We start from the raw sequence: 25,751 nt of genomic DNA on the forward strand, positions 1-25,751 counted from the left end.
CTCCATTTTTAAAAATCTAGAATCCTTTTATCTAGATTATCTATCACATTTTGCTTTGAGTGATGGTCAGGTCTAAAAAGTCATGCTTAACCTCAAAAGGCAAAGATTTGTCCCTAAGGAAGAGAGATATTGTGAGATCTGACTGCAACCTCCCTTCTTTCCATTAGGATTACTCAACCCTGGCTCAAGCCCTCTGTAATTTTCATTAACTAACTCTCCCTAGGGCTATTGTTGCCTGCATTATTCTCCCTCTCTATATGGGAGTGAAGAGTCTCTACACCCTTGCTTTCCTAATACAAATCTAAGATGATGTCAAGTGCTAAAGCTCTCTGATCAGTTCTTACAATTCTTGTTGAATCAATTATATTTATTTTCATGTCTTCTCTTTTATCCTTGTTTCCACCACAGTGCATCACATATAGAATATACACACTCTCTCCATACATGTTTTTGGGTGTGTATTTTTTTTTCTAATTAAAGAAACATTTATTGAGATTCTGAAGTCAGGACTTGGGGTTGGACAGAAAGGAGGACAGTAGTCTACAGCGACATGTGAATTTTCAAGCATGGGTAATTGGGGGAAGTACTACCATTACCAGAAAAGGAAAGCTAGAACAAGAAATATCTTAGTGCTAGACATGTTGAATTTGAGATGCTACTGGGACCACATAGGTACAGATGAAAATGAGACTTGGGAATCAGGTCCTGGGTTCAAATTCTGCCTCTGATGCTTACTACCTGGGTGACTTTAAGTCACTTAAATTCCCCAAGCCCTCAGTTTACTTATCTATAAAACAAAGGGGTTGGGTTAGATATCTGAGATCTCCTCCAGCTGTTGTTCTACTCTCTCTTGATCTGTATTAATCCCCAGCTCAAAAACTTTCAGTGTGGCTGCTTTTCTACTGAGTCAATTCCCATCTACTTAAGATGACATTCAAGGCAGTCCATAATCCTAATGTTACTACCCCCTTTTCATCATGTTAGACAAATTGGAATGTTATATGTTTCCCAAAATCATTCCATGTTTTTTCCCTTTTTTCTTTTTGTTCCAATCCTTTATTCTCTTCCTTCTTCCCAACTCCATTCACCTCTCCATATCTACCTTCAGAAATCCTCTCAAGGCCCAAGTCCATATCCTCTGTAAATCTTAAAAGTGAAACTGACCTTTCTCTCAAGTTCTCATAAAACTTTGTCCCTTTTATGTACTTTACCCTATTCCGGTTTATCTTATAGTTATTTGAGCATGTCTTATCACCCCTTTTCTAAGTTAGCTTTTGTGGTAAGGAAGAGAGAGAGAGAGACAGGGAGAGGGAGACAGAGAGAGAAATGTTGCAGGCAGTGATTGAGATAGCATACTTTAGTAGGAAGCACGTATTTTTAGAGCCTGTATGAGTGTAAGTGCTAGCTTTCATACTTTTTAAGCTGTGTAATTGTAACTACGTGATTTATAAAATGTAATGATTTAATTTTACTTGTGATTACTACTTGATTTTAAGTCTTTCATTATCTGTAATATGGGGGTTATAATTGAACAACCAGCTGTAAAGATGCAAATTTAGACTTTAGGAGCAATTCCCTAATGCTCAGGGCTAACCATAGGTAGAATGGACTGCCTCTGGAGGCAGTGGTTTCCTCATTGTAGAATATCTATGGTTGGGTAACTACTGGTCCCAATATGTTGTACAGGGAGGTTTTTGTTCAGATATCAGTAGAACTAGAAAGTTTTTGAGGTTCCTTCCAACTCTGAGAGTTGATCTGTGAAATATTTTGTTAAAGCTGTCAGGTGTTGCTAACTGAATTATCTCACATAACAATGTGAATTAAATTTGGTTATGAAGGCTAGTTAGGATTTGTTTAGGTGGAGAAGAGGTAGGAAGGTATCCCACATAGGGAGAGAGCAGCATGTACAAAGACATAGAAGTTAGGGACTAGGAGACTGACCTGTCTCAAATGGAGATAGTCTCTGGGGAGTAATGGAAGATGAGATTAGAAAGGCAATTTATAGATAATTATAGACAGGCAATATTATAGATAAGTAAGGGAGGTCATATTATACTATAATAAAAGATAGGCTAAGACATGTGTACCTGTTTCTGTAGTCTATCTGTTGAATGGGAATGACATGTTGTGAATGGTTTCTTTTAATGACTCTTCTTACATCCATTTCTCTTATGTATGCCTATTTTTCCCTCTTGTCCTGTTTAGACATTTAATTTTTTACCTCTGAAACATATTTCATGTTGACCTTTATCTAATATTCTTATATGCTTATAGAGTTATAGCTGAGAGCGATCTGAGAAACCATCCATGTCAGTAGTTCTTATTCTTTTTTGTGTCATAGACCACTTTGGGAATCTGAAACCTACAGACTTTTATCAGAATATTGCACAAAGCAAAATGCATAGGATTACCAAGGAAGCCAATAATTTTGAAATGAGGATGTAATTTTTTTCCTTGACTAATTTCACAGAACCCTTGAAATCTCTCCTTGAAAATCTTTGGACTCCAGTTTAAGAACTTCTGGGCTAGACCAATTTTTACAGTTGAGAAAACTGAGATCCAAAGACTTGAAGTGACTTAGCTAAGGGTACAGCTTGTTGTTGCAGATCTGGGGATCTGAACCCATGTCTTCTCACTCCATATGTAGTGTGTTGCTAGTCACACTATCCCAGGCCTACCTCCATTTTTGTGTACCAAGCCTTCCTGTTATTATCCTGTGAAATATCTGCTAGGTATTGTTATATGATGCTTCACTGCTATTTGCATCTTGAGTGAGTTCTATTCATCACTGTACTGTCATTCAGTCTAGAATTTTATTTTTCAATCTTCCTGCTTGTTTTGAGCTTTACTCTGGGGACTTTCCCTTCGAGTTATAAAAATAGAACTCTTCATTGGCTCCAAGGACCAATTTGAGTTTTAGTATTCCCACAGTAGTACGTAGAAAGTTCCCATCTTCCAGGCTTGATATCTGTGGTGATTTCATGTTCCTAATGTCTTTTAATAACATGTATAGGGCCCATCTTTACATTAAACTGAAAGAACAAGGTGAAAAATTAAAATACTGGGTGAAACCTGAATGTATGGGAAATATGAGGGTGACTTCCCTTTGGGGCTGGAGATTATTAACAACAGGTAAGCTTCCACCCACCCCCACTTGGTGAATGTTATAGAATATTTGGGTCAAGTTGTTTGCTCAGTTTAATTTTTATGCCACATTAAATGTGTGCCTTTCTCTCAGATGTAGTTCCATGTAGTTCCTTTTTGTTCAATTTAGGAATAAACATAAGATCCTTAGAAAATAAAGCATCATTCTAAAGCAGAGATTCTTAAACTTTCTGTGTGTTCTGTAGCCCTTTGACACTCTGGTGAAACTATGACTTACTTCTCAGAATGTTGGTGAATGCATAAAATTAAATACATAGGATTATGTAGGAAGCCTATCATACTGAAATATGGTTATCAAAATATTTTTTTAAAAATGTTCACAAAATATGTTTAATAGGAATGTGTATATATATAGCCTATATCATATTGCACGCTGTCTTGGGTAGGAAGGGGGAGAAAAGTATAAAACTCAAAAGCTTGTGGAAGTGATTGTTGATAAATTAAAATTAATTAATTAATAAAATGTCCACAGACCCCAGGTTAAGATTTTCTGTTCTAAAGGCAGGTCTATAAGTCTCTACAGTCCTCCAAAAGACAATAGGAAAGCCTGTTCAGATGATTCTTATTGCTCCTACCATTTTGGGAGGGTATTATTTTAACTTTTCATTTTTTTCCCCTTGTCTTCAATAAATAGTACTAGCGAAGAACTGTAGAGCCATGGGGGTTTTAGACTTGGAAGAAATGTTAGAGATACCAACCTCCTTCTTCTACAGATATGGAAATTGAGTACCAGAAAACTTAAGTGACATTACTTACATGTTTTTAATATATAAATGGTCAGATCATACACATTTTCAGATGTTCCAGGCCCAGTGTGGCTACCATGCATGTTGCCATGGTCATATAACTAGTTATTGGCAGAAGCAGAGCTAAAAACTTTACTCTTTCTGTTACATTTTCCGATGGAATTGGCTGACAACAATAGCTATATAGGTGCATGTAAGGTACTAAAAAACATAAATGAATGAATGAATGAATCTGTTGGTATCAGTATCATCATTCTAAGTACTTAACCAACCCATTGCAGTATTCTAGACTGACCATCAGTAAGACTGAATTTTTCCATGCTGAAGTTCTAAAATGAGAGGGACAGATTTTTCCTAGTTTTGTATCTTTCTTTTGGAAACATCATTTTGAAGTGAAATTTTATTTTTCATCATACTCAACAGTGACTATTGAAGGGATAGGAGTTTCATTAAGACATTTACAGAGTCTGTATAGTCAGTTATTCTTTTACAGCAAGTTTGTGAACAAACTGTAGTTTCCGGATGTCCTGCATTTGGCTGGGTCAGAAATACCGTGAGAACAGCATGAATTATTTTTAGTACATAACTTTTGTTTCCTGTAAATAAAATTAAAGATGCAAATTTATGAAATTGGTCTTTTAAAAAAATGTCTTATTTTGAAACATATATTTAGGTAGGTTTTACTTGGTAACTTTAGTTATTTAATTTATTTTCCTGTTCTTTATTCTTTAGAATACAGTGAAATACAGTCCTTTTGAGTTCCACTGATTTGTATTTATTAAAAATAAATTAGTTTACATGTGTACTTTCTATATAGGAAAGCTTCACTATGCAAACTAATAGTATAATATTATGGACACGTATTGAACCTACATGTTAAAACAAAGAGTTTTTAAAGAGTGTACTATATTGTTTATACTATAAAAATATGCTGGTAATTTCAAATATATCCTGACTGTGCACTGATGCAAAGTCAGTAGGTTCTCTGCATGACAATACTTCTGTTACCTCTTGTTTTAGTTACTGTATGTGCGTGAACTTAATAGTTTAATTCTTTAAAAATATTTCAAAGTGCTATCTTTCCATCAATTCAGATGGACCTTTTCATGATTTTGTCTGAGTAAGTGAAATTTAGTGAAAATTGTCTTGCTCTAATGTTGATCCTTTTTTTAAAAAATGAAAATGAACAGTAAAAAAAATAAAATATTTAGTATGTATGATTAATCAGTAACTGTGGCTACTAAAGCAGTAAATTAAAACATGAAACCCTGTTGTATTAGAAAATTATAGGAACTGTATTATATTAGAAAGTTATAGATATTTATCCTGGAGAAGAGAATAATTAGAGGGAGAACTTAATCACTTTCTTCAAATATTTAAATGGTTGTCATATGAAAGACTGCATTTGTATAGCTCTAGAGCAGTAATCTCTAAACTTTTTTGATTATGCATCCTGGTCAGTAAAAAATAATGATTGAGCATTCATCCTTGATATTTAGATACTTAATTGTAAATTGTGTAAATGTATTACTAATAATTGCATTGTAAAGCTTATACAAAATAGACATTTAAACAGGATGAGAGTAATGTGAAATAATATTTGATCCTAACTTCATCTAAAAAGAATTCCTTTGCGTTCCTATGTATTTGATTTTATGCATTTAACAACATTATTTCACTGAGAAGTGGTCCCTAGACATCACCAGACTACCAGAGGGGTCCAAGACTTACATGCAAAAATATTAAACCTCCTTGTTTTAGAATCACTAGAGACTCCTGAAGTTTATCGAGTAAGAGCTACCTTTTAAGAAAATTATTTTGGCAGTTGTATGGAGGATGGCTGTTGGTGGGAAAAGACCTGAAACAGGGAGACCAGTTAAGAGGCCATTGTAATAGCCCAGGGGGAAGGTAATAGGTACTGGAATGTGGTTGGTGGCCATGTTAGTGGCAAGATGGGAAAGGGGAAGGCTGGAAGTGATGTTATGGATTTGGCAACTAAGTAGCTCTATGAGGTGAGGGATAGCGAAGAGTTGTGAATAACATCAGGGTTGCAAAACCTGTGTGAGTGGAAGAATTTCTCAACAGAAATAATGTTTTGGAGAAGAGGTTTAGGGTTTACAATAACCTATCCATGACTGTTAATCCTGTGCTAGTTAAGATATACCAATAAGAATCAAAAAGTATAAGGGGGGCAGGGAGGAGATTATTCCCTGCCATTGAAAGGTGTCTTCTGTAGCTATGAGATGTTGGGGAGTAGTGTGTAGGAGGTGATATGAGGAATTTTGCATGTAACAGCTCCTGTGGTTTGGAGAACATTCTAACTGCTTTGAGGGGCCAAATCCTGAACACCCCTTTAGGTCAATGGTGTGAGGTCAGAATTGGAGAATGTTTGAAGAAATGTTATAGTCTTGTTGAAGATGGGCCATGGCCCCCCATGATCGTAGTTTATCTTCTCACCCTCTCGCTGATTGATCACTCAAACCTTAGGGAGACAAGTCTCAGCCCCTATATGGGAGACTACTGCTGAAAGAAGGAAAACTTTAACTTAGTGAAAGGAAACATTGGCTTCCCACTAATCTGAGCATTATTAATGGTGGAATGTGTTGCTTTGTGTACTGATGAGTTCCAAGTCATCAGTGTTGTTGGCACAGAAGCTCGATAATGATAATTTGTTAAAAATGACATGGGGTAACAGGTGACCACATCTGGAGTCAAATGACCTGAGGTTGAATCCCAACTCTGAGACTTCATTTTTTTGTGATCTTAGGCAGATCATTTCCCCTTCCCATGGCCCTTGGTTTCCACATATGTACAGTGAGAGAAGGAGAATGACCCTAGATGGTCTTGTTCATCATGAAAATAACTGACATTTGGGCAATACTTGAAAGCTTTTCGAAGCTCCTTATGTACGTTATATTGTTTGATTTATACACCATCCTGTGAGTTGTACAGCAGATATTGTCATTTCCTATGAAGAAACTGAGGCTGAGAGAAATTAAATAACCTGCCCTGGTTCACTTAGTTTAGAAAATGTCTGAGATGGTTTTTGTACCTTAAGATCTAAATCCTGTGATTCATCCTTAAGGTAGCCCTAAATCTCAACGGAGAGAGATTGTTCCTAATTCTCAAAAGATATTTAGGACTGATACAGATATTGAAGGTCACCTTATCCAACCCTCTGATTTTATAGATAAGGAAATAACGTCCCAGAGATATAAAATGACTTAACATGGGGCACAAGGAGTAAATGTGAGAGCCACAGTCAGATTAGATAATATCCCTTTCAACTCTTGAGAAACTGGGATTCAATGAAAGCATATCAATTCAGTATTTAAAAATGGAAAAGTTTGCCAAACTCTCATCTATTTCTTTAAAGGTAATATAAGAGTATAGAAGAAAAGAACTTAACTAGGTAACCAGAATTTATTTTGAAGGCATATCTTTTATGAATCATTGGTACATTAAGATTCATGTTTATAGGGCCACCCACATTAGTCTGTATGCAATAAGGATGGTAATGGTAACAAGAGTCTGATGTGTCTGTACCTGTCAGTTAGCCATGTGGTGCTTTGGGTGTTTTAAGAGGGACCAGTAGAATGGAGGCATACCCAGAGAGTAAGAATATATTTGATAGGAAAGCTGGATTTTTTACGTTTTACACTTCTAATATGTTTACCTCCCTGCCTTTAGTGGTCCTATGGAAAATGCTATATTCTCTCTGTCTCTCTGTCTGTCTCTCTCTCCCTCCCCTTCTCTTTCTCTCCCATATGAAATTCCAATAAAATGAGGAATGGAAATTGCTCATGGAAATGTATTTATGGTAATCAGTAAATTGTAACTGGCCAAGCTGCTTCCCTTTTCTTAAGACATTTTTAGATGTCAAACTTGAGGATTCCTTGATCAAACAGGAATTGGACTAGATAATAAATGACCCTTTCAACACTTGAGAGGGTAGGATTCTATGAAATCAAGGAAGTTATTTTTCCTTCTTCCATAAAATGAATATTTGATCTAGATGAATTCTATATTGCTAATCTAATTATAGTTTTAAAAAATAATAATCAGTGTTAAACTTCCCTAGGTAATTATTTTTGTTTTTCTGTTTTTCAGCACTTACGGCTCCTCCAACACCACCCTCACCAATGCAGGCAACGTACACCTTTAAGCCTCCACCTAGACCAGACTTTGGGACTTCTGGGAGAACAATCAAGCTACAGGCTAATTTCTTTGAAATGGACATTCCAAAAATTGACATCTATCATTATGAATTAGATATCAAGCCGGAGAAATGCCCTAGAAGAGTTAACAGGTATTACCATTATTAGTTTTAAGCAAGTTCTCTAGAAATGGAGTGTATTTTTAACCAAAACATTTCGTGTAATGGCAGAAATTTCTCAGAAGACCCTTCTGCTCCTCTACCAGAAAGTTTAAAAGTCATTTTGATAACTCTAAAATGTTTCCTCACTTGTGGAGGTCCCTTTTCAATTGAATGTCTTCAGCTGTGATGATTTTTTTCCAGAGGTAAAGTACTTTATGAAACCTGTCATTTGTTTTAGAGTGTTCATCCTGATGTGATGAACAAAACCTATCTAGCTGAATTGTTGACACTTAAAATCAGGGGTCAAACAGTCAATCAATCAATTATTATTTACCATACCAGGAAAAGGGGAAAAGAGTCCCTACTCTCATTCAAATGGGGAGACAAAAATGAAGTTAACTAGGTACGTATAAGATATATACATATTATGCATTGTAGATGGAAGGTAATCTCAGAAACAGGCATTAGTATTGTAGGGAACTGGGAATGGTCACTTTTGGAATTTGATCTGGGTATTAAAACCAAAGAAAATAAGAGGTGGAAGTGAGTGGATTAGGCATTGCAATATATATAATCCAAAGTCATAGACAGTACATGGGGTATTCTGTTCGAAGAGCCATAAGTAAGCCAGTGGAGCTGGATTGAAGAGTTTGTAGAGGAGAGTGAAGTGTAAGAAGACTCAGAAGATAAGAGGGAACCAAATTATAAAGGGCTTTATAAGTCAAACCGAGGATTTTGTATTTGATCCTAGAGATAGTAACAAACCACTGGAGCTTATTGATTAGCAGGGTAAATGCTTTAGGAAAATCACTTTGGCAGCTGAGGGGAGGATAGATTGGATTGGAGAAAAGACTTGAGGGGCAGCTACGTGGCACAGTGGATAGAGCACTGGCCCTGAAGTCAGAAGGACCTGAGTTCAAATGCGGCCTCAGACCAAACACTTGACACTTACTAGCTATGTAACCCTGAGCAAGTCACTTAACCCCAATTGCCTAATTACAAAAAAAAAGAAAAGAAAAAGGAAAAGACTTGAGAAGGTCATTGGGATAGTCTAGGTAAGAGGTAATGAGAGTGCTGTACTAAGCTGATGTCTGTGTGACTGGAGAAAAAGAACAAGAGATTAGAAATGACATGATTTGGCAATAAATTCAGTATATAGGACGAGTCAGTCAAAAATGAAACTAAGGGTATAATCCTAGGTGACTGGGAAGATGGTGGTCCTCTTGACAATAATAGAGAAGTTTAGAAGAGGTGAGTGTTTGGGGGAGGAAGATGATGAGTTCTGTTTTGGACAGGTTGTGTTTGATATGATAACAAGATACCCAGTTTGAGATGACCAAAAGGCAGTTGTAGATGCAGGACTATAGATAAGAAGCTGGGGCTGAATACATAGACCTGGGAGTCATTTGAATTTTACTGATTGTTCAACCTGTGGAAGCTGATGAAGTCACAAATATAAAAGGAGAAGAGAAAGGGATACAGGACAAAACTTTGAGGGACACCAAGATCAGTGGGCCTAACATGCAGATTGTAAGTGTGACCCAACAAAGCAGATGGAGGACAAGTGGTCAGACAGAGAAGAGGAAATCCAAGAAACAATAGTGTCATAAAAATTGGAGGAGAGAGTATCCAAGAAGAAATGGTGATCAACAGTTGCAAATGCTACGAGAAATTAAGAATAAGAAAAATGATGATTGAGAACAAGCTTTAAGGATTGATCATTGGTAACTTCAAAGAGGGCAGTTTCAATTGAATGATGAAGTTGGAAGCCAAATTCCAGGGAGTTTAGATGAGAGGGAAAAGTAGAGGTATCTAATACAATGAGTGCTAGTGAAGAGGATGTGGAGACATGTAGCGTAAGAGCATACCTTCCTGAATTGAAAACACCAAAAGACAGTCCTTGTGAAAAAAAGAGGAAACCTGCGGTACTGGAAAGAACAATTGATTTAGAATTAGAAAGATGATTAGAGTGCTGACTTTGGAATCAGAAAGACCTGAGTTCAACTGCCTTGGACACTTGCTAGCTGTGTGACTTTGGAAAAGTTACCTACCCTCCCTCAATCTCAGTTTCCTCAATAGTAGCATCTACCTTACAGTGTTGTTGTGAGGACCAAATGAAATAACATGTAAAGCATTTTGCAAACCTTAATGTGCTAAATGAATGCTGGCTGCTATAATCATCATCGTCTTCTTCCATGCAAACCAAAACCCTTCCATACCTTCTCAACCTCTGTGATTGTACTACCTGTTACTCTTCATGGCTGCCTTACTGTTGTGCCCCTGAACATTTTGTGTGCACTATTAGGTTTGGCTGTCACTTATCTGGATGGATGGCCAGCCTGCCTCCTTTCTCTTGTCATATATGTCCTTGATGACATCATTTTTCATGCCATGTCTAACCTACAAGTCATCACAGGTAGCATACTTCAGACTACAAACACCCACCATCTGTCTACAATAAGGAAATGACTTTACAAACCATAAAACACTATATACATGTGAGTTATTATTAACATTTTTAAAAGATAGATGAGACGTTCTTGTTCTATAACATTAGGATGTGAAGTTTGATGGAACAAGAAGAACTAGTTGAGCATCTCAAGAGTTCTGCTGAAAGAATACTTGGATGACATATTTCCCATATTGAATAAGAAACGGGGTACCCAGACAAGGAGTACCTGATGGCCAGCTAGGTTATGCACTGTCTCTCTCTGTATTAATCTTCCGTGCCTGAGTTCTGCATATTCATCAAGTTACTTTCTGATCCTAGCTTGTTTTTCCAAGTATGTGTCCTAAAGTCAGAAAATATGTTGAAGCGAACTGCTCTTTTGTTCTCTTGTTTGATATAGATTTTTAAATTGACTTTTTGGTGTCCATTTCCTGTCCCATTTGGATAGTTTGGGCTATTTTCCCAAGTCCTTATCCCTAATCACTAAAGTTCTAGACCTGAAGGACATAGAGAACAAATCTTTTATGGATCTAGTGTTAATGAAGCCCTAGGCAAAGAGGCCAAGAAGCTAACAAAATAAAGATGAACACCAATTTAATATCAACTTTCTTAACTCACTCATTTGACAATTGATACTTCTTACTTCAGCCATTCTTGTGGATAGCTGTTGGTGGAAATAGATTGAAATACCTCCGTATTGTACCTGAGTGGTGGTTCAGTTTCTCTCTTTCTCCCACTCCTTCCGTGTTCCTCTTTCCCTCTCTTCCCATTCCTCTCTTTCTCCCCACTTTCCTCCTTTTTTCAATCCTTTCCTTTTCTTCCCTCTCTCTCCTTCCCTCCCTCCCTCCTTCCTTCCTCTATAACTTGTTACTTTAGGAGTTTCAGATAGCAAACCTTTTGGTGAAAGGGTTCTCAGAATTTAGTAATGCTAAGACATTAAATATTTTGTCAGTGATCCTCCACTAAAAGCCTTTCCATGTGGATGGACATGTAAGAGTTCATGTGTCTCTGGCTTAGTCTTTGACAAACCCAGGTCATCACCATATCTAATGAGGAAAGTCCTACTATCTTACCTACTATCATAGTAGGACTTTAACAAAGGATAAAATAAAAGTAATATCTTTAAGTTGCTCTTACTTTCCTCTGCCAAATTAAACAAGGTAAGTAGTGTCCGAATATCATAAGCATATGGGAAAATCTAATACATGTAATTCTTTTCATTCCTAAGAAAAACAACATGCCTGTAGATGACTCCCAAGTTGCAAAATTAGGTGACTAAAAAGTATGACAGTGCCCTCAATAGTTAAAAATAACTGATTAGTCTTTAAATGAAGTTTCTAAGTATCACCAATTTATGTTTGACTTTTCTGCTAGGAAGTCTATTGAAAGGTTTAGAATATAGCATCCAGGAGTTAATCTCCTTTTTAAGAAGGTAGTCAGCTGGAAGTTAACAGCAGTATATTCTTATTCTAGTCCTGCCTATACCACTGCTTGGCACTCCTAAACTGAGAAACATAGAATAAATAATCCCTAAAGTTCATTTAATTCTTAGATTCTATGAATCTACTCAAACCTTTATTGATAAATATCCCTTATTGATCATATCCCTTACTGAACTCCAATTCAGTTAAAAAATTTATTCAGCATTTCCTGTGATAGGCATTGTATGTAATACAGAATTTACATATGACATGGTTCCCATCCTATCCTTATGGATCTTGCATGTAAATAAGAAACTGACTAGCTGTGTGACCTTGAATAAACCTAGGAGGTAAGTGTTAATATCATCCCTGCCTTACAGATGAAGAAACTATGACTGAGAGATGTTAAGTGACTTGCCTACAGTCACACAGCTCATGTCTGAAGTGGGATTTGAACTCTCAGGTCTTCATGGTTCAGCGCTCTATACATTGTGCCTTCTAGCTTCCTTAAATGACATTTCCTGTATGTTCATTGCTTTGTGATAGGGAGAAAGATACCGGCATGACTATATATTGAAGTGAACTTTATCACACTTTGTTTAATGTAAATTTCAAATTATTATCTTAACCTACATTAAAATTCATCCTTTTAGTATATAGAGTCTCAAAAAGTTCAATGAAGTTAACAGTAGAATTTTTTCTTTTAAGAGATGAAGGAATAAAAAAGCACTAAGAGCTGCCAATAAAATTTTTTAAAAAGGAAGTCCTTGCCCTGAAAGAGCTTACTTTCTACCAAGAAAATCAATATATGGTTTCTAAGAAATGATATTTTGGTTTGGAAAGTTGTAGGAATAAAAGTCATTAAAACTGTATTTCTGTCAGGAGTCGAAAGAAGGGGAGGGAACACTGAATATGTCTGCCTAATTCCATTCCATCACCTTAAAGTCCAAAATTAAGGCAGTTGAGAAAGCAGAGTTAGGTCCAAAGACTTAGTTCAGGGCTTTGAACTCAACAGTCATTCAAAAATTGATGACTGACTGGAGTAGGTGTGAGTTTGGGATGAGGGCCAAGGGTAGGAGTGGAACTGAAATGGATTTAGGATTTTGAGTTTAGACTAGAGCCACTACCATAACTTGTTTGAATAGTGAACAGAGTGTGACTCATCAGGGTCTATCTTGTGATTCTGTGTTATACATTCATATGAACCCAGGTCCCTGTGGTGTACTGAGGCAGCTAGGTGGCACAGTCAGTGGAATCAGGATGAATTGAGTTCAAATTCCATCATAAACGCTTACTAGCAGTGTGACTCTGGGCTATTGGTATAACTTCTATTTGAATCAATTTCCTCGTCTATAGAATGGGAATAATAATAACACTTACCTGACAGGGTTGATGTAAGAATCCAGAAGGCAAGTTATGTTCAAAGAGTTTGGCTATGAAGAGGAGTGGAACTCCAAAGCAGGTGAAGGTTTCTGAAAAATGGAGACTTGAGGATATTCATAGGCAAGCAGGGAAAGGGGCAGTCCATAGGGAGAGAAAGAAGATTAGAAATGATTGTGGGGCCAAGTTGCTGGAAGAGAAGATGGGAGCGATTGTGATTAAACACATGAGTAGAGGGGATTGAGAAGAAAGACAATCTCCTAATGCAAGGATGAAGCCATGGAGAAGCAGCTAATAGAGTGCTAGGCCTGAAGTCAGGAACACCTGTTCAAATCTAGCCTCAGACTAGTGTATTAAACTAGTTTCACTACCTTTGTGATACTGGAATAGTCACTTAACTTCGGTTTGCCTCAGTTTTCTCAACTCTAAAATGGTGATCATACTAGCACTTACCTCATAGGGTTGTTGTGAAGATCAACAGAAGATATTTAATCTGTAAAGCACTTAGTACAGGGCTTGGCACATAGTAGGCACTTTTGAATTGTGTATTTCTTTCCTTTCTTCCTTCCAGGTAGGGAATGAATGATGATGAAGGGTTCTTAGATATAGAATGGAACAGAAGAAGAAACAGAGCAAATAGTCTCTGTTTTCACAAGATCCTCTGCTGAGAGTGGGCAGAGGGGATGGTATAGGAAGATTAAGACAAGGAATGGTCAATTAGGGAAGAGTAAAAAGATTATTTTGTAGCAAAGAAGACTTAGTTGAGATTAGAGAACAGAAATTTGTAGTGGATCCAAACTTTACCTAAGAAAAAGCGAAAGAGACAAATACTTGTTGATATCCCACCTGATCCTCGGACTTTGTCCCTAGAATGCTGGGCATAGGCGAGTTTTCATTTTATCTTGACCATACCAGGACTCAGATCTTACTTGTTTCCAAACCATATGCTTACCCTGCTCCTTCCCCCCACCTCCAAGCTCCCCTTTGTGTTTCCTTTCTCCTAGCCACCATTAAAATAAAACAAGCAATGCAGGCAGCTAGGTGGTGCAGTGGATAGAGTACTGGCCCTGGAGTCAGGAGGACCTGAGTTCAGATCGGGTCTTAGACCAGACACTTGACATTTACTAGCTGTGTGACCCTGGGCAAGTCATTTAACCCCAGTTGCCTTACCAAAAATAAACAAATAAATAAAGAATAAAACAAGCAAACAAACAAAACTCTTGGAGGCAATGTACTGTTCTGGTTACTTATATTTGTATCTCTCATTACTGAGCATAGTGACTGGCACATAGCTTTATCAACCATCCATTCTTTTTCATGGTAGGGGTAGTTAAGGTTGGAGAAGTTGCAAAGCATGGGACAGGTGTGGAACTTATTCTAAAATAAGAGCCATAGTAAACCATAACTGGTTAATTATAAGATCAAAATTTGGAAGGAAGAAAATAAAGTCAGAACAGAGGTGATGGCCTGGGAGAACCATGAGGGGTAGGAGGATCAGAGGTCATATTGAGAAAGGACATGACTTTGTTTCCCCCTATCCCTCTTAAAAAAAAAACAACAACAAACTTTATAGCTCTTATCTTACACTCATTATTGTCCTAATATTTCATTTTTTTCTTCCATTTTCAAATGAGAATCCACTTTCTTTTCCTCCCACCTCCCCAGGCCCTTCCAAAAGAAAAAAACAAAGCCTTTTTAAATAAGTATCCATAGTCAAGCAAAACACATTTCCTCATTGGCTAGGGCATAAAAATTATATGTCTCAATCAGACAGAGTTCATCCTCTGTCTGTCAGGAAGTCTTAATGTGCCTTTTTTATCCTCTGGAATCATAGTTAGTCATCATGTTCCTAAGCCTTTCAAAGTGGTTTGTCTTTAAAATTTTATAATTACTCTATAAATTGTTCTCCTGGTTCTGCTCACCTCACTCTGTATCACTTCATACAAGTCTTCCAACGTTTCTCTGAAACTGTCCTCTCATCATTTTTATAGCACAAAAGTATCCATCACATTCGTGTGCCATAACATGTTTAGCCATTCCCCAACTAATGGATACCCTCTTGGGTTTACAGTTCTTTGCCACCACCAAAGAGGTGCTTTAAATATTTTTTGTACATATGGGTCATTTTCCTCTTTCTTTGATCTCTTTGGGTTGGAAACCTAGGAGTATTATCTTGGTCAAAGACTATATATACATAATTTAATAGCTTTTGGGACATAATTCCTAATTGCTTTCCAGAATGGCTGAACCAGTTCACAGCTTCATCAACAGTATATTAATGTGCCTATTTTCCTTTAGCATTTGTTGTTTTCCTTTTTTGTCAGTTTTGCCAGTCTGATGGCTATGATGTGATATCCTAGAGTTGTCTTGATTTGCATTTCTCTAATAGTGATTTAGAACAGTTTTCTTAAGGTTCTTGAAAGCTTTGATTCCCCCCCCCCCAAAAAGTGCCTGTTCATATCCTTGAGCATTTATCAATTGGTGTATAGTTCTTATAAATTCAAACCAGTTCCCTATATATCTTAGAAATGTCTCATCATTTTCCAAACCAAACTCCTAGAAAAAGCTGTTTTTAATTTTTTCCTCTTCCTTCTTCTCATTTACTTCTCAATCCTCTTCAATATGGCTTCCTACCTCATCATTCTACTGAAACTACTTCCTCCAGAACTACCAATAGCAACATCTTACAGTGTGTCTGTCTGTCTGTCTCTCTGTCTCATTTGCACAACCATCCTCTCTTCCTGGATACTCCCTTCTCTGGGCTTTCATAGCACAGCTATCTGTCTCCTAGGTTTCCTCTTCCTAGCTGTCTTAACAATTTCTTCTCAGTCTCCTTTGCTGGATTATCATCCATATCCCACTCCCTAATTCTGAGTGTACTCCAAGATTCTTTTCCCTGCTTACATCTCTTACTGTGCTCTCACTTGGTGACTTCATCCATTTCCATACATTTTAATTATCAACTCTATGTGGATGACTCCCAGATCTATCTGTCCTCCCAGTCTCTTTACTGAGCTCTTGTCCTATATCACCAACTGCTTATTGAGCCTTTCAAAATGGATGTATGGTGCTCTTAAGGATATCATTTCTGTAATTTTGGGTGTCAATGATCTATGTCTTATATTGGTACAAAGACTCCTCTGGTTCTGCAAACAAATCTGCTTGACTCAATCATTTGTTTGATACTTCTTTGTTGGCATCTTGTTGATTGAGTTTATGTATGTGTCACCCATGAAGGACCATGTGATTACACTCTTAGATCTTAGTTATTTCTTAGACTCTTTCCTTTGTGGTTAACACATGGTAAACCACTTCCAGTTATGTTTGACAAACCAATGCTGTGTATCTATTGGCTGTCTTTCTTCTTGTTCAGTGAAGTGATCATGTCTGTTTGTTGTAAAAAATATTTCTGTAGATTTTTTTATCTGTTTATTTGCTCTTAGGACACCCATTTTTGGGGGTATTTTTTGGGGGAGGGAATTAGGAAGTAATGATCTTTCTACAGCTACTATTGAGTGACAGGCTTTGTGTTTTATAAATGTTATATGGTTCATTGTTAGATTTTCTAAATCAGTTATGTTTTATAATTTTGTAAATGTACATTTTTTATTATTGCTATTGTTATTAGTGTGTCCCAGGGAAGGGGGAGAATGAAAAGTTAAGACAAAAAGAGTCAAGATTAGGAATCAGATTAAAGAATCAAGTCAGAACTCAAAGAATTGATTGAAAGCAATGACTAATTGCTTTCATAAGGTCTTTACTGCCTGCAGTCTTGGCACCAAGGCAACTATTTGGGGCCTGACAAGTATGTGTAGATATGTGTTTGGAAAACACAGATGACTTTAATATTCCTACTTCTCCCACAGTTCTACATGGTTGCAAGGCCTCAATGCTCACAAAATCTCAGAGGCCATCTTTTCCAAAACACTGCGCAGTATGCCTGGCAAGATTCATTCAGCCCTCATGCCATTGTAAAGAATCTCTTGGAAGCTGGTAGTAAACAGGGAGACTTTTAAAATAACACTTGCCCTTCAGTGCCTAGGGTAGAAATTACATGAAGGGGAGCTACCATATCAGTTACTCTCGGTTGAATAGAAGTGGGATGACTGTGAGCATGGTAGGTAAAAGAAATTGATTTGAAGCTTTCCTGAAGCTCAGCTCAAAATGTCATAGGGTGACCATGGATCTGTAAAGAAATGACTGTCTCACTATTATTGACATTGTTTGTTTTTATGTCTTATTCATTTCCATATATACCATTACCCAGAGGAGTGATCTCCTGTAATAAAGTATAGAAAGGGGGGCAGTAATTCAGCAAAAGCAACCAACATTCCCTGTGTCTCACAATATGTGTAGTCTTTGGGGTAAGATACTAGATTTTCATTCCTTTGATAATGTACATTTATAAAGCCAGTGTCTCTCAAAGCATAAAAAGAGATCAGCTGTATATAAAGGCATGATTGTAGCCCTAAACTGGCTGCCACTCATTCCCTACTCCCTGATTCCCACTCCCAACAACTGAACTCAACTAATGTCCCACTTGAAAGCTACCTAACATTGTGCTCTCTGGATTGTTTGCTCCATAAGTAACAAACTAGCTTTCATCTTTTACTTTGTTGCTCCCTGTACCTTCTTGCACTCTAATAACACGGTTTCCTGGCCACTGTTTTCAGAAGTGGTTGTACTTTTACTTATACTCCCCAGAATCACTGGACATGGTAGGAGAGCTAGGAAGTCCTTCCTCCCCATTGCCACTCCAAGCTCTCCCTTTACCACTATCAATCCATAATCTATCCTCCTTTGAAGTTCATTCAGTGCCTATTGATCAAATGAGATAATATTTGTCAAATACTTAGAATGTTGGCTGGCACAGTAGGGGCTATATAAATGCTTATTTCCTCCCCCCACCTCTTCCCTCCCAATCAAGTTTCTGGTGACTAATGTCTAATCATTTAGACATTAATCTAAATTTTTCTTCTTTCTTCAACAAGCTCAGTTCCTGGTTTATAGTCACTCTCTCTTCCCCAATTCCTGCCCTCATACAAGGACGCTTCAATGTTATACAAACACACACATACATGTGTGAGTGTGTGTGTGTGTGTGTGTGTGTGTGTGTGTGTGTGTGTGTGACAGAAACAGAGAGAGTTCTCTCAAATGCCCTAAGCTCCCAGTTCTTCAACTTGCTCATTTCCCAGGACCTACTCCTCTACTCCACTTTAGTTCCAGAGATGATCATACCTGTAATCATTCCATCACCCACAAAAACTCTACTTCCATGTTTATGAGCTCTGAAATTCCCTTATCTGATCACATTCTGTTACAATACCATTTCTTCTACCCTGCAACCCCAAACCTTGTTCTTCATCCTCACCATGACCTCCAATCCCTTGACTCCTTGGTTTTTTCTTAGATGATCATGCTACACTAACTACACTCTTCCCCCTTCCTCATATTGACTCTATGCTGTTCTCTTCTTTTGAATCCCTTGCCTTGTTATCATTTTGGCAGTCTTACCCTGCCAACCCTCAGCTTTCAATTATTCCAACCATCCTTGCTTGGCCTAGGTACTCATGTGCTATTGAATGAAGCTGGAGAAAACCATGAAACCATGCTGACTGGCTCTACAACTTTGCACAAGTTTATGTTAAATAATCTCACATTGGCTCTCACTGTAGTATGGCAATTTAGGCTTTCCTAAATGATTCACCACCTCACTTAGCATACAGGCTTTTCTAAACATTTTTAGCCCTCTTCATGCCTCCTCTACTTCCCACATCCTCTCAGCTGAAAATCTTGCAACCTATTTCCCTGAAAAAAATTGAGGCCATTTGCTGAGAGCTCCTCTTCTCCTCTCCTCCTTATCTCATATCACACAGATGCCTTTCACTACTATCTCTTCTTTCACCCCTGTCTCACATAATGAGTTGGCCCTTTTGCAAGGCAAAGCCCTCTACAGTGATCCCATTCAGTTCTATTATCTCCAGCAGATTGACCCCTTTATCATCTCTTATTAATTTTTAGTCTCTCTTTTTCTACTAGCTGCTTCCCTATTGCCTACAAACATTCTCAAAAACCCCTCATTTGATCCATCTACTGCCCTCCCCCATTATCATTTTATTTCTCTCCCATATTCTGCAGCAGTTTTCCTCTACTATCTGTCCCCCATTCTCTCTTATCTTCAATCTCTTCCATCTACTGGCTCCTTCCCTGCTACCTACAAACATGTCCATATTTCCTTTCACCTCAGAAAACTCTTGATTGATCCTACTGTGTATCCTATCTCTGTCCTCCTCAACTAACCTTGAGAAGCCTATCTATAAAAGGTGCCTCCACTTCATTTCCTGAACTCTCTGTAGCCTTGTTTCCAAACTCATCATTCAAATGAAATTCCTCTCTCCAGAATTACCAGTGGTCTCTTAGTTGCCTAATGGCCGTTTCTCAATCCTCATCCTTCTTAACCTCTCTGTAGCTTTTGACAGTGTTCATCACTCTCTTCTCCTTAATATTCTTATGTTTATCTTTTTTTTTTTTTGGTTATACAATTGGGGTTAAGTGACTTGCCCAGGGTCACACAGCTAAGTGTTGTGTCTGAGGCTGGATTTGAACTCAGGTCCTCCTGACTCCAAGGCCAGAGCTCTATTCCCTGTGCCACCTAGCTGCCCCCTCCTTAATATTCTTTACGAGACACTCCTCTCTCCTAATTCTCCCTCTTATTTGACTATTCCTCAGTCTCCTTTGCTGAATCTTGAATCATATCAATTGTCCACTGATGACACTGGGTGACACCCACAGTTAACTGTTGATGTCCATCGAGGCTCTGTCATTGGTGTTCTTCTCTTTTCCCTTTGTACTATTTCATTTAGTGATTTCATTAGTTCCCATGTATTCAATGATCATCTCTATGCAAATGATTTTTACATCTATTTTTCCAATCCTAACCTCTCCATTGACATCTAGTCTCGCATCTCCTGCTGTCTATCCATCATGAACCAGACATCCAATAGACATTTTAAATTCAATATCTAGAACTGAATTCTTTTTTCCCCAAACCTTTTTCTCTCCCTGACTTGTCTTTGGCTTTTAAGGGTACCATCATCCTCTCACTCACCCAGGCTGGCAACCTACGTGTCACTCTAAATCAGGGGTGGGGAACCTGTGGCCTTCTAGGTCCTCAAGTGTGGCCCTTTTACTGAATTCAAACTTCACAGAAAAAATCCACTTAATAAAAGGATTTGTTCTATAAAGCTTGGACTCAGTCAAAAGGTTGCACTTGAGGACCTAGAAGGCCATATGTGGCCTCAAGGCCACAGGTTCCCCATCTTTGCCCTAAACCCTGTATTTACAATTTACTGCCAAATAGTATTGATTCTACCTTCATAACATGTCTTGTATAACCCTCCCACCTTGTCTCTTCTAACACTGCTACTACCACCCTGGTGCAAGCCCTCTCCTGCCTGATCTATTGAACTAACCTGCTGTTTGGTCTGCGTGCTACAGGTCTGTCCCCCACTACAGTCCATCCTCTACTCAACTATCAAATTGATCTTCCTAAAACACATTTCTGACCATGTCACCCCCTTCCTCATTCAACTCCACTGGCTCTCAGTTAGCTCCAGGATCAAATATAAAATCCTCTGGTTTTTAATGACCTTTCATAAACTCCCTGGCTACCTTTGCAGTCTTCTCCCTCATACTCACTGCAATCCAGTGACATTGGCCTTCTTGTTATTCCCCAAAAAAGATACTACATCAACCAACTCTAGGCATTTTCCCTGGCTGTCACCTTGCTTGGAATGCTGTCCCTTTCATCTCTACTTCCTGGATTGCCTGGCTTCCTTCAAGATTCATCTAATGTCCTATCTTCTGCAAGAAGCCTTTTTCCCAATCCTCCATAATCTAAGTTCCTTCCCTCTTGGATTAGCCTCAGTTTTTCTTGTATTTATCTTTCGCTTGTGTGTAGTTATTTGCATATTGACTTCTCCACTAAACTGTGAGCTTTTTGAGAGCAGAATTCATGTATTTGCCTTTCTTTGTATCCATAGTGAGCACAGTACTCAGTACATAATTGGTACTGACTAAATGTTTGCTGACTGACTGACATTAAAACAGTACAGCTCAATTTAACAGGGTTGTTAGATTTTTAAAAATAGGTTAAAATTGCACTTAAAAGAAAATGTCACTTTACTTTGCTGTTGGGAATGAGGGGCATGGTACTTATATTTTTATTGACATTTTACCTAAATTCTGTTTTTGTTTCAGAGAAATAGTGGAGCATATGGTCCAGCACTTTAAAACACAGATCTTTGGGGATCGTAAACCAGTATTTGATGGAAGAAAAAACCTCTATACTGCGATGCCTCTTCCCATTGGGAGGGATAAAGTAAGTTTTCTTAAAAGTGAGTTTTGAATAAATCACTAAATGACATTATGAAATCAATCAATAAGCATTTATTTATTAAGACCCTACTACCAGTGCCAGTATTGTACCAAGCACTGGGAATATAAAAAGAAGCTAAAGACTGTCCTTGACCTCAAGGAGATCATGAAATGAAAATATATTTTAAAGTAGGGGTAGATTTACTGTTAATATTGTCAGTAGAATGTTATGACTCTCAGATTCATGTTCTATGTTAATGATGTTGATAAATTTTCCTTTTTTTATACTTTAAAAAAAATTCCTAGGTCCTTGATGACCTCACACGTTTATATTGTACTGTATATTGTTCCTTATTCCTTTCTCATTAAACACATGAAATGTTCCAACTGTAGCTGTCAACAATAGTATGTTCTGATAAGGTCCTGCTTTGTACTTGAATTAGCTTCTTTAAGGTGAGGGCTTGGTCTTGTTTGCAGGGCTTTTCATGTGTTGTATCCTTAATAATCAACTAGTAAGTTGGGTTGAATTGCATTGGAAACAGACAATGTCAGCTGATGTGACTATGTAGGTAGATGAGAAGGAGTGAGGTATAAGAATGTCGCCCAAATGCAGAAGTCAAGCATTATACACAAGACAGTTTGGAATGCCCAGCCCAAACGGATGCTTAGCCAACTAAAACTTTTTTGGGGGGCAGCATTATCCCACTTAAAATTGTGAAGCCCTTTAGAATTTCCAGTGAGGGATATAATAGAGAGGATAGCTAGTGGAAAGAGCATTAAGTTGAAATCGGTAGACCTGGATTCTAGTCTTACTAAATCTTATATGGTAGTGGATGAATTCTGAGCCTCCATTTCTTTATCTGTAAAATGATGATTATAAAGTGTCCATCTACCTTATGGGGTATTGATAAACATCAAATGAGAGAATACATGTACTTTTTAAAAATTAAATTTTATTTTATATTTTTAAATTACTTCCTATCTTTTGTCCCTTCCCATCTTTTGTCCCTTCCCATCTCCCATTGAAAAAGCAAGAAAAACAAGTACCCCCATTACAAATATATATAGTTAAGCAAAACATTCTGAAATCAGTCATATCTCAATCTGTACTTTTGAGTCCATCCCCTGTCTATCAGGAGGTGAGTAACTTTGTTTCATTAATCTTTGGACTCATGATTGGTTGTTGCATTGTTCAGAGTTGCTAAGACTTTCAAAGTTATCTTTAATATTATTGTTATTATATAAATTATATATTATACATTTATATATAATTTATATTTATATATGAAATATATTATTATATATTGTTATTATATAAATTGTTCTTCTGGTTTATTCAGTTCTTCCTAGGTTTCTCTGAAATTACCCCCTTCATTATTTCTTTCATTATAACAATAATACATATGCTTTTTTTTTCAAAGAAAATAAAAGCAGTGATGTGCAATACAAATATAAGATATTGTAGTTATTCTCTAAGACCCAAAGAGAGGGGGTGGGATGGAGGGAAAAGAAGGTTTCAGATTTAATAACAACAACAATAATAACAGCTAATATTTATATAGCACTTACTATATGCCAGGCACTGTGCTAAGTGTTTCATAGTTATTATCTCATTTGATCCTCAAACCATTCCTGGGAGGTAGGTACTATTATTGGCCTCATTATAATTATACATGAGGAAAATGAGGGGAAAAAAACCAAAACATTAAGCAACATGCCAGCAGATACATAGCTCCTTAGTATGTACGGTCAGATTTGAACTCGAGTCTTCCTGAGTCTGTGCCTGTGTTCTATCCACTGCATCACATGGGTTTAGAAAAAACTTAGGGTTCAGTACTGTGACCTGTTGGAGACTGATGGCCTATCTCTCTCAGCTCTACCTGAGAAGATGTTCGAATGGATATCTGGGAGCTTTTCCCAGATCTTCGTTTTGAGGAGGAAACCCAGGATATTGACCTAATCATTTTCCAACTAACTGTTTTTTCCTGAACTCTGTAATTCACACCTTCTTAGATCGTTTCCTAGGACTTCTTCATGCCCCTGCACCAATTACCTTTTCCCCCTCCCTTTTCAGTTTCTTGTTAGGTGTTGTCTTCCCCCATCAGATTATAAACCCCTTAAGGGCTTAATACAGTGCCTGGCACTAGCAGGTACCTAATAAATGTTTACTGACTCTGGCTCTCATTGACTGTACCTCATTTTGTTAAAAAGAAGCTCTTAAAAACCATCAACTAACTGCTGTCAAGTCAACAAGCATTTATTCAGCACCTACTGTGTACCAGGTACTGTGATAAATGCTGGGGTACAAAGAAAGGCACAAAACAGTTCATGCTCTCAGGAAACTCACAGTCTGATGCTATATAAAATGTGAATTTCTATCTCTAAGCTGATGAGGAAGCATAGTCCATCTCTGTAGTCTTGGTACTATCTTGAAAGTACAGGTAAAAATTCCAGAGGAGGATCCAGGGACCCACAATATATTTCCAGACTATATGGAAATTACTTTGTTATAAAGAACAATTCAAACGTAAGATATTTCTGTTATTATTCATTTGGGAGGGAGGACAGTGTAGACAGTCTTGGGGCTGGGGATTATAATTGATTCCTAGCATCCACAGACATGTGTTTATGAGGGCACAAGACAACTAGGAATCCTAGAACTGGTGAATTGGCGAGGGTAGTAATAATGTACTTGACTTCAAGTTAATTCCAAGTAGCATTGTAAGTGCCATACTCAATGACCGTTCTGTATCACTCGTATTGTATTTATTTGCACTAACTCTTGAGATGAGCACTTTGTAACCTTTAAACTGCTACAGAAATGAGAGTAGTATTCGCTTTTTTTCTTTGGAGTTTACAGCGAAGAACAGACGTGGCGAGCTGTGTATATGAGAGAGTAGGTGGTTTCATATGCATAGAAGTCAAACAAAATACATCCTGGTGAAAAAAATAGATTAACGTTTCTTAAATGGGTTGTGAGTTTAGATGGCAGGGTTGGAGATTTTGATTGTGAATCGAAAATATGTTAGCATAACAAATTAAAATTCCTAATTAATATTTATACTACATGAAAAGAAAACCTTTCTGTTTCATTTGAGTATTGATTTGCAAGCAAATATGTAGTGTTCTTTTTTTTTCTTTTTCTTTCTTTTTTTTTTTTTTTTACAATATGCCATTCAGTTGCCTAAAATTCCTTTCCTTTGGATCAAAGTTTCTCCCAGTTTATTGGGGGAAATTTTATAATGCCTTAATCATAGCATCATCCTGATAGAATCTTAGAATGAAACAAGAAGGGGCTCCCCCAAGAGAATATCCAGTCCATTCCAATTTCTTCCCCTACCAAGTTTTATCTGCCCTAACTCTTTGCTTATTTTTCTGGGGGCTTCATTGCAGATTTTCCTTCTGGTTCCCTGAAGTTAGCTCCGGTTGAACTAATTGACATTAGTTGTAGGAGTCTCTTATCAGCTTTTATCTGTTACTTACAGGGGGCTGCCAGCAAGGGCGTGTGTGGATTACGGTTGTCCTTTCTTTTAAACTAGTGTTATGTGAACATTTGGATTTGCGCAAATAATTAATTGAGAGGTAATTTATAAAAAGACTTCTTCATTTTTTAAAAGACTTGTCAAGAATCTAGCTGTAATACATACAGCCTAGTGCCTGAAGATTATATAAGCCTTTTATAGTGTTTCCCAACTTAGAGGAAACTGTGAACTGTTAAAAAATTCTCTACCACAGACTACTCTGCCTTCTGCAGCCTTAGTGTGGTAACTGATGGCAGAGTCCAAGGGTTTTAAGTTTAAAAGTAGTTTTTCAAACCAGTTACAATATACTGTATACTGATAGGTTACAGATTGACTACAGGGAAACACTACTCTTGAAAGTGTGTGTGTATGTGT

The 25,751-nt window shown here is 37.4% G+C and overlaps 1 protein-coding gene across 2 annotated transcripts in view; it reads left to right on the forward strand.

Moving 5' to 3' along the window:
* Positions 1-25,751, forward strand: part of AGO2 (argonaute RISC catalytic component 2) — a 150,402-nt gene that overhangs the window by 63,991 nt on the left and 60,660 nt on the right. For both annotated transcript variants that reach the window (XM_027845329.1, XM_027845320.1), the window contains exons 2-3: positions 8,022-8,220; positions 21,739-21,859. In XM_027845329.1, coding sequence (XP_027701130.1) covers positions 8,022-8,220; positions 21,739-21,859 — 320 coding nt within the window. The remainder of the gene's footprint in view (positions 1-8,021; positions 8,221-21,738; positions 21,860-25,751) is intronic.

Source organism: Vombatus ursinus, unplaced genomic scaffold, assembly GCF_900497805.2.
Source record: "Vombatus ursinus unplaced genomic scaffold, bare-nosed wombat genome assembly UNPS02005236.1, whole genome shotgun sequence".
Classification (NCBI taxonomy): domain Eukaryota; kingdom Metazoa; phylum Chordata; class Mammalia; order Diprotodontia; family Vombatidae; genus Vombatus; species Vombatus ursinus.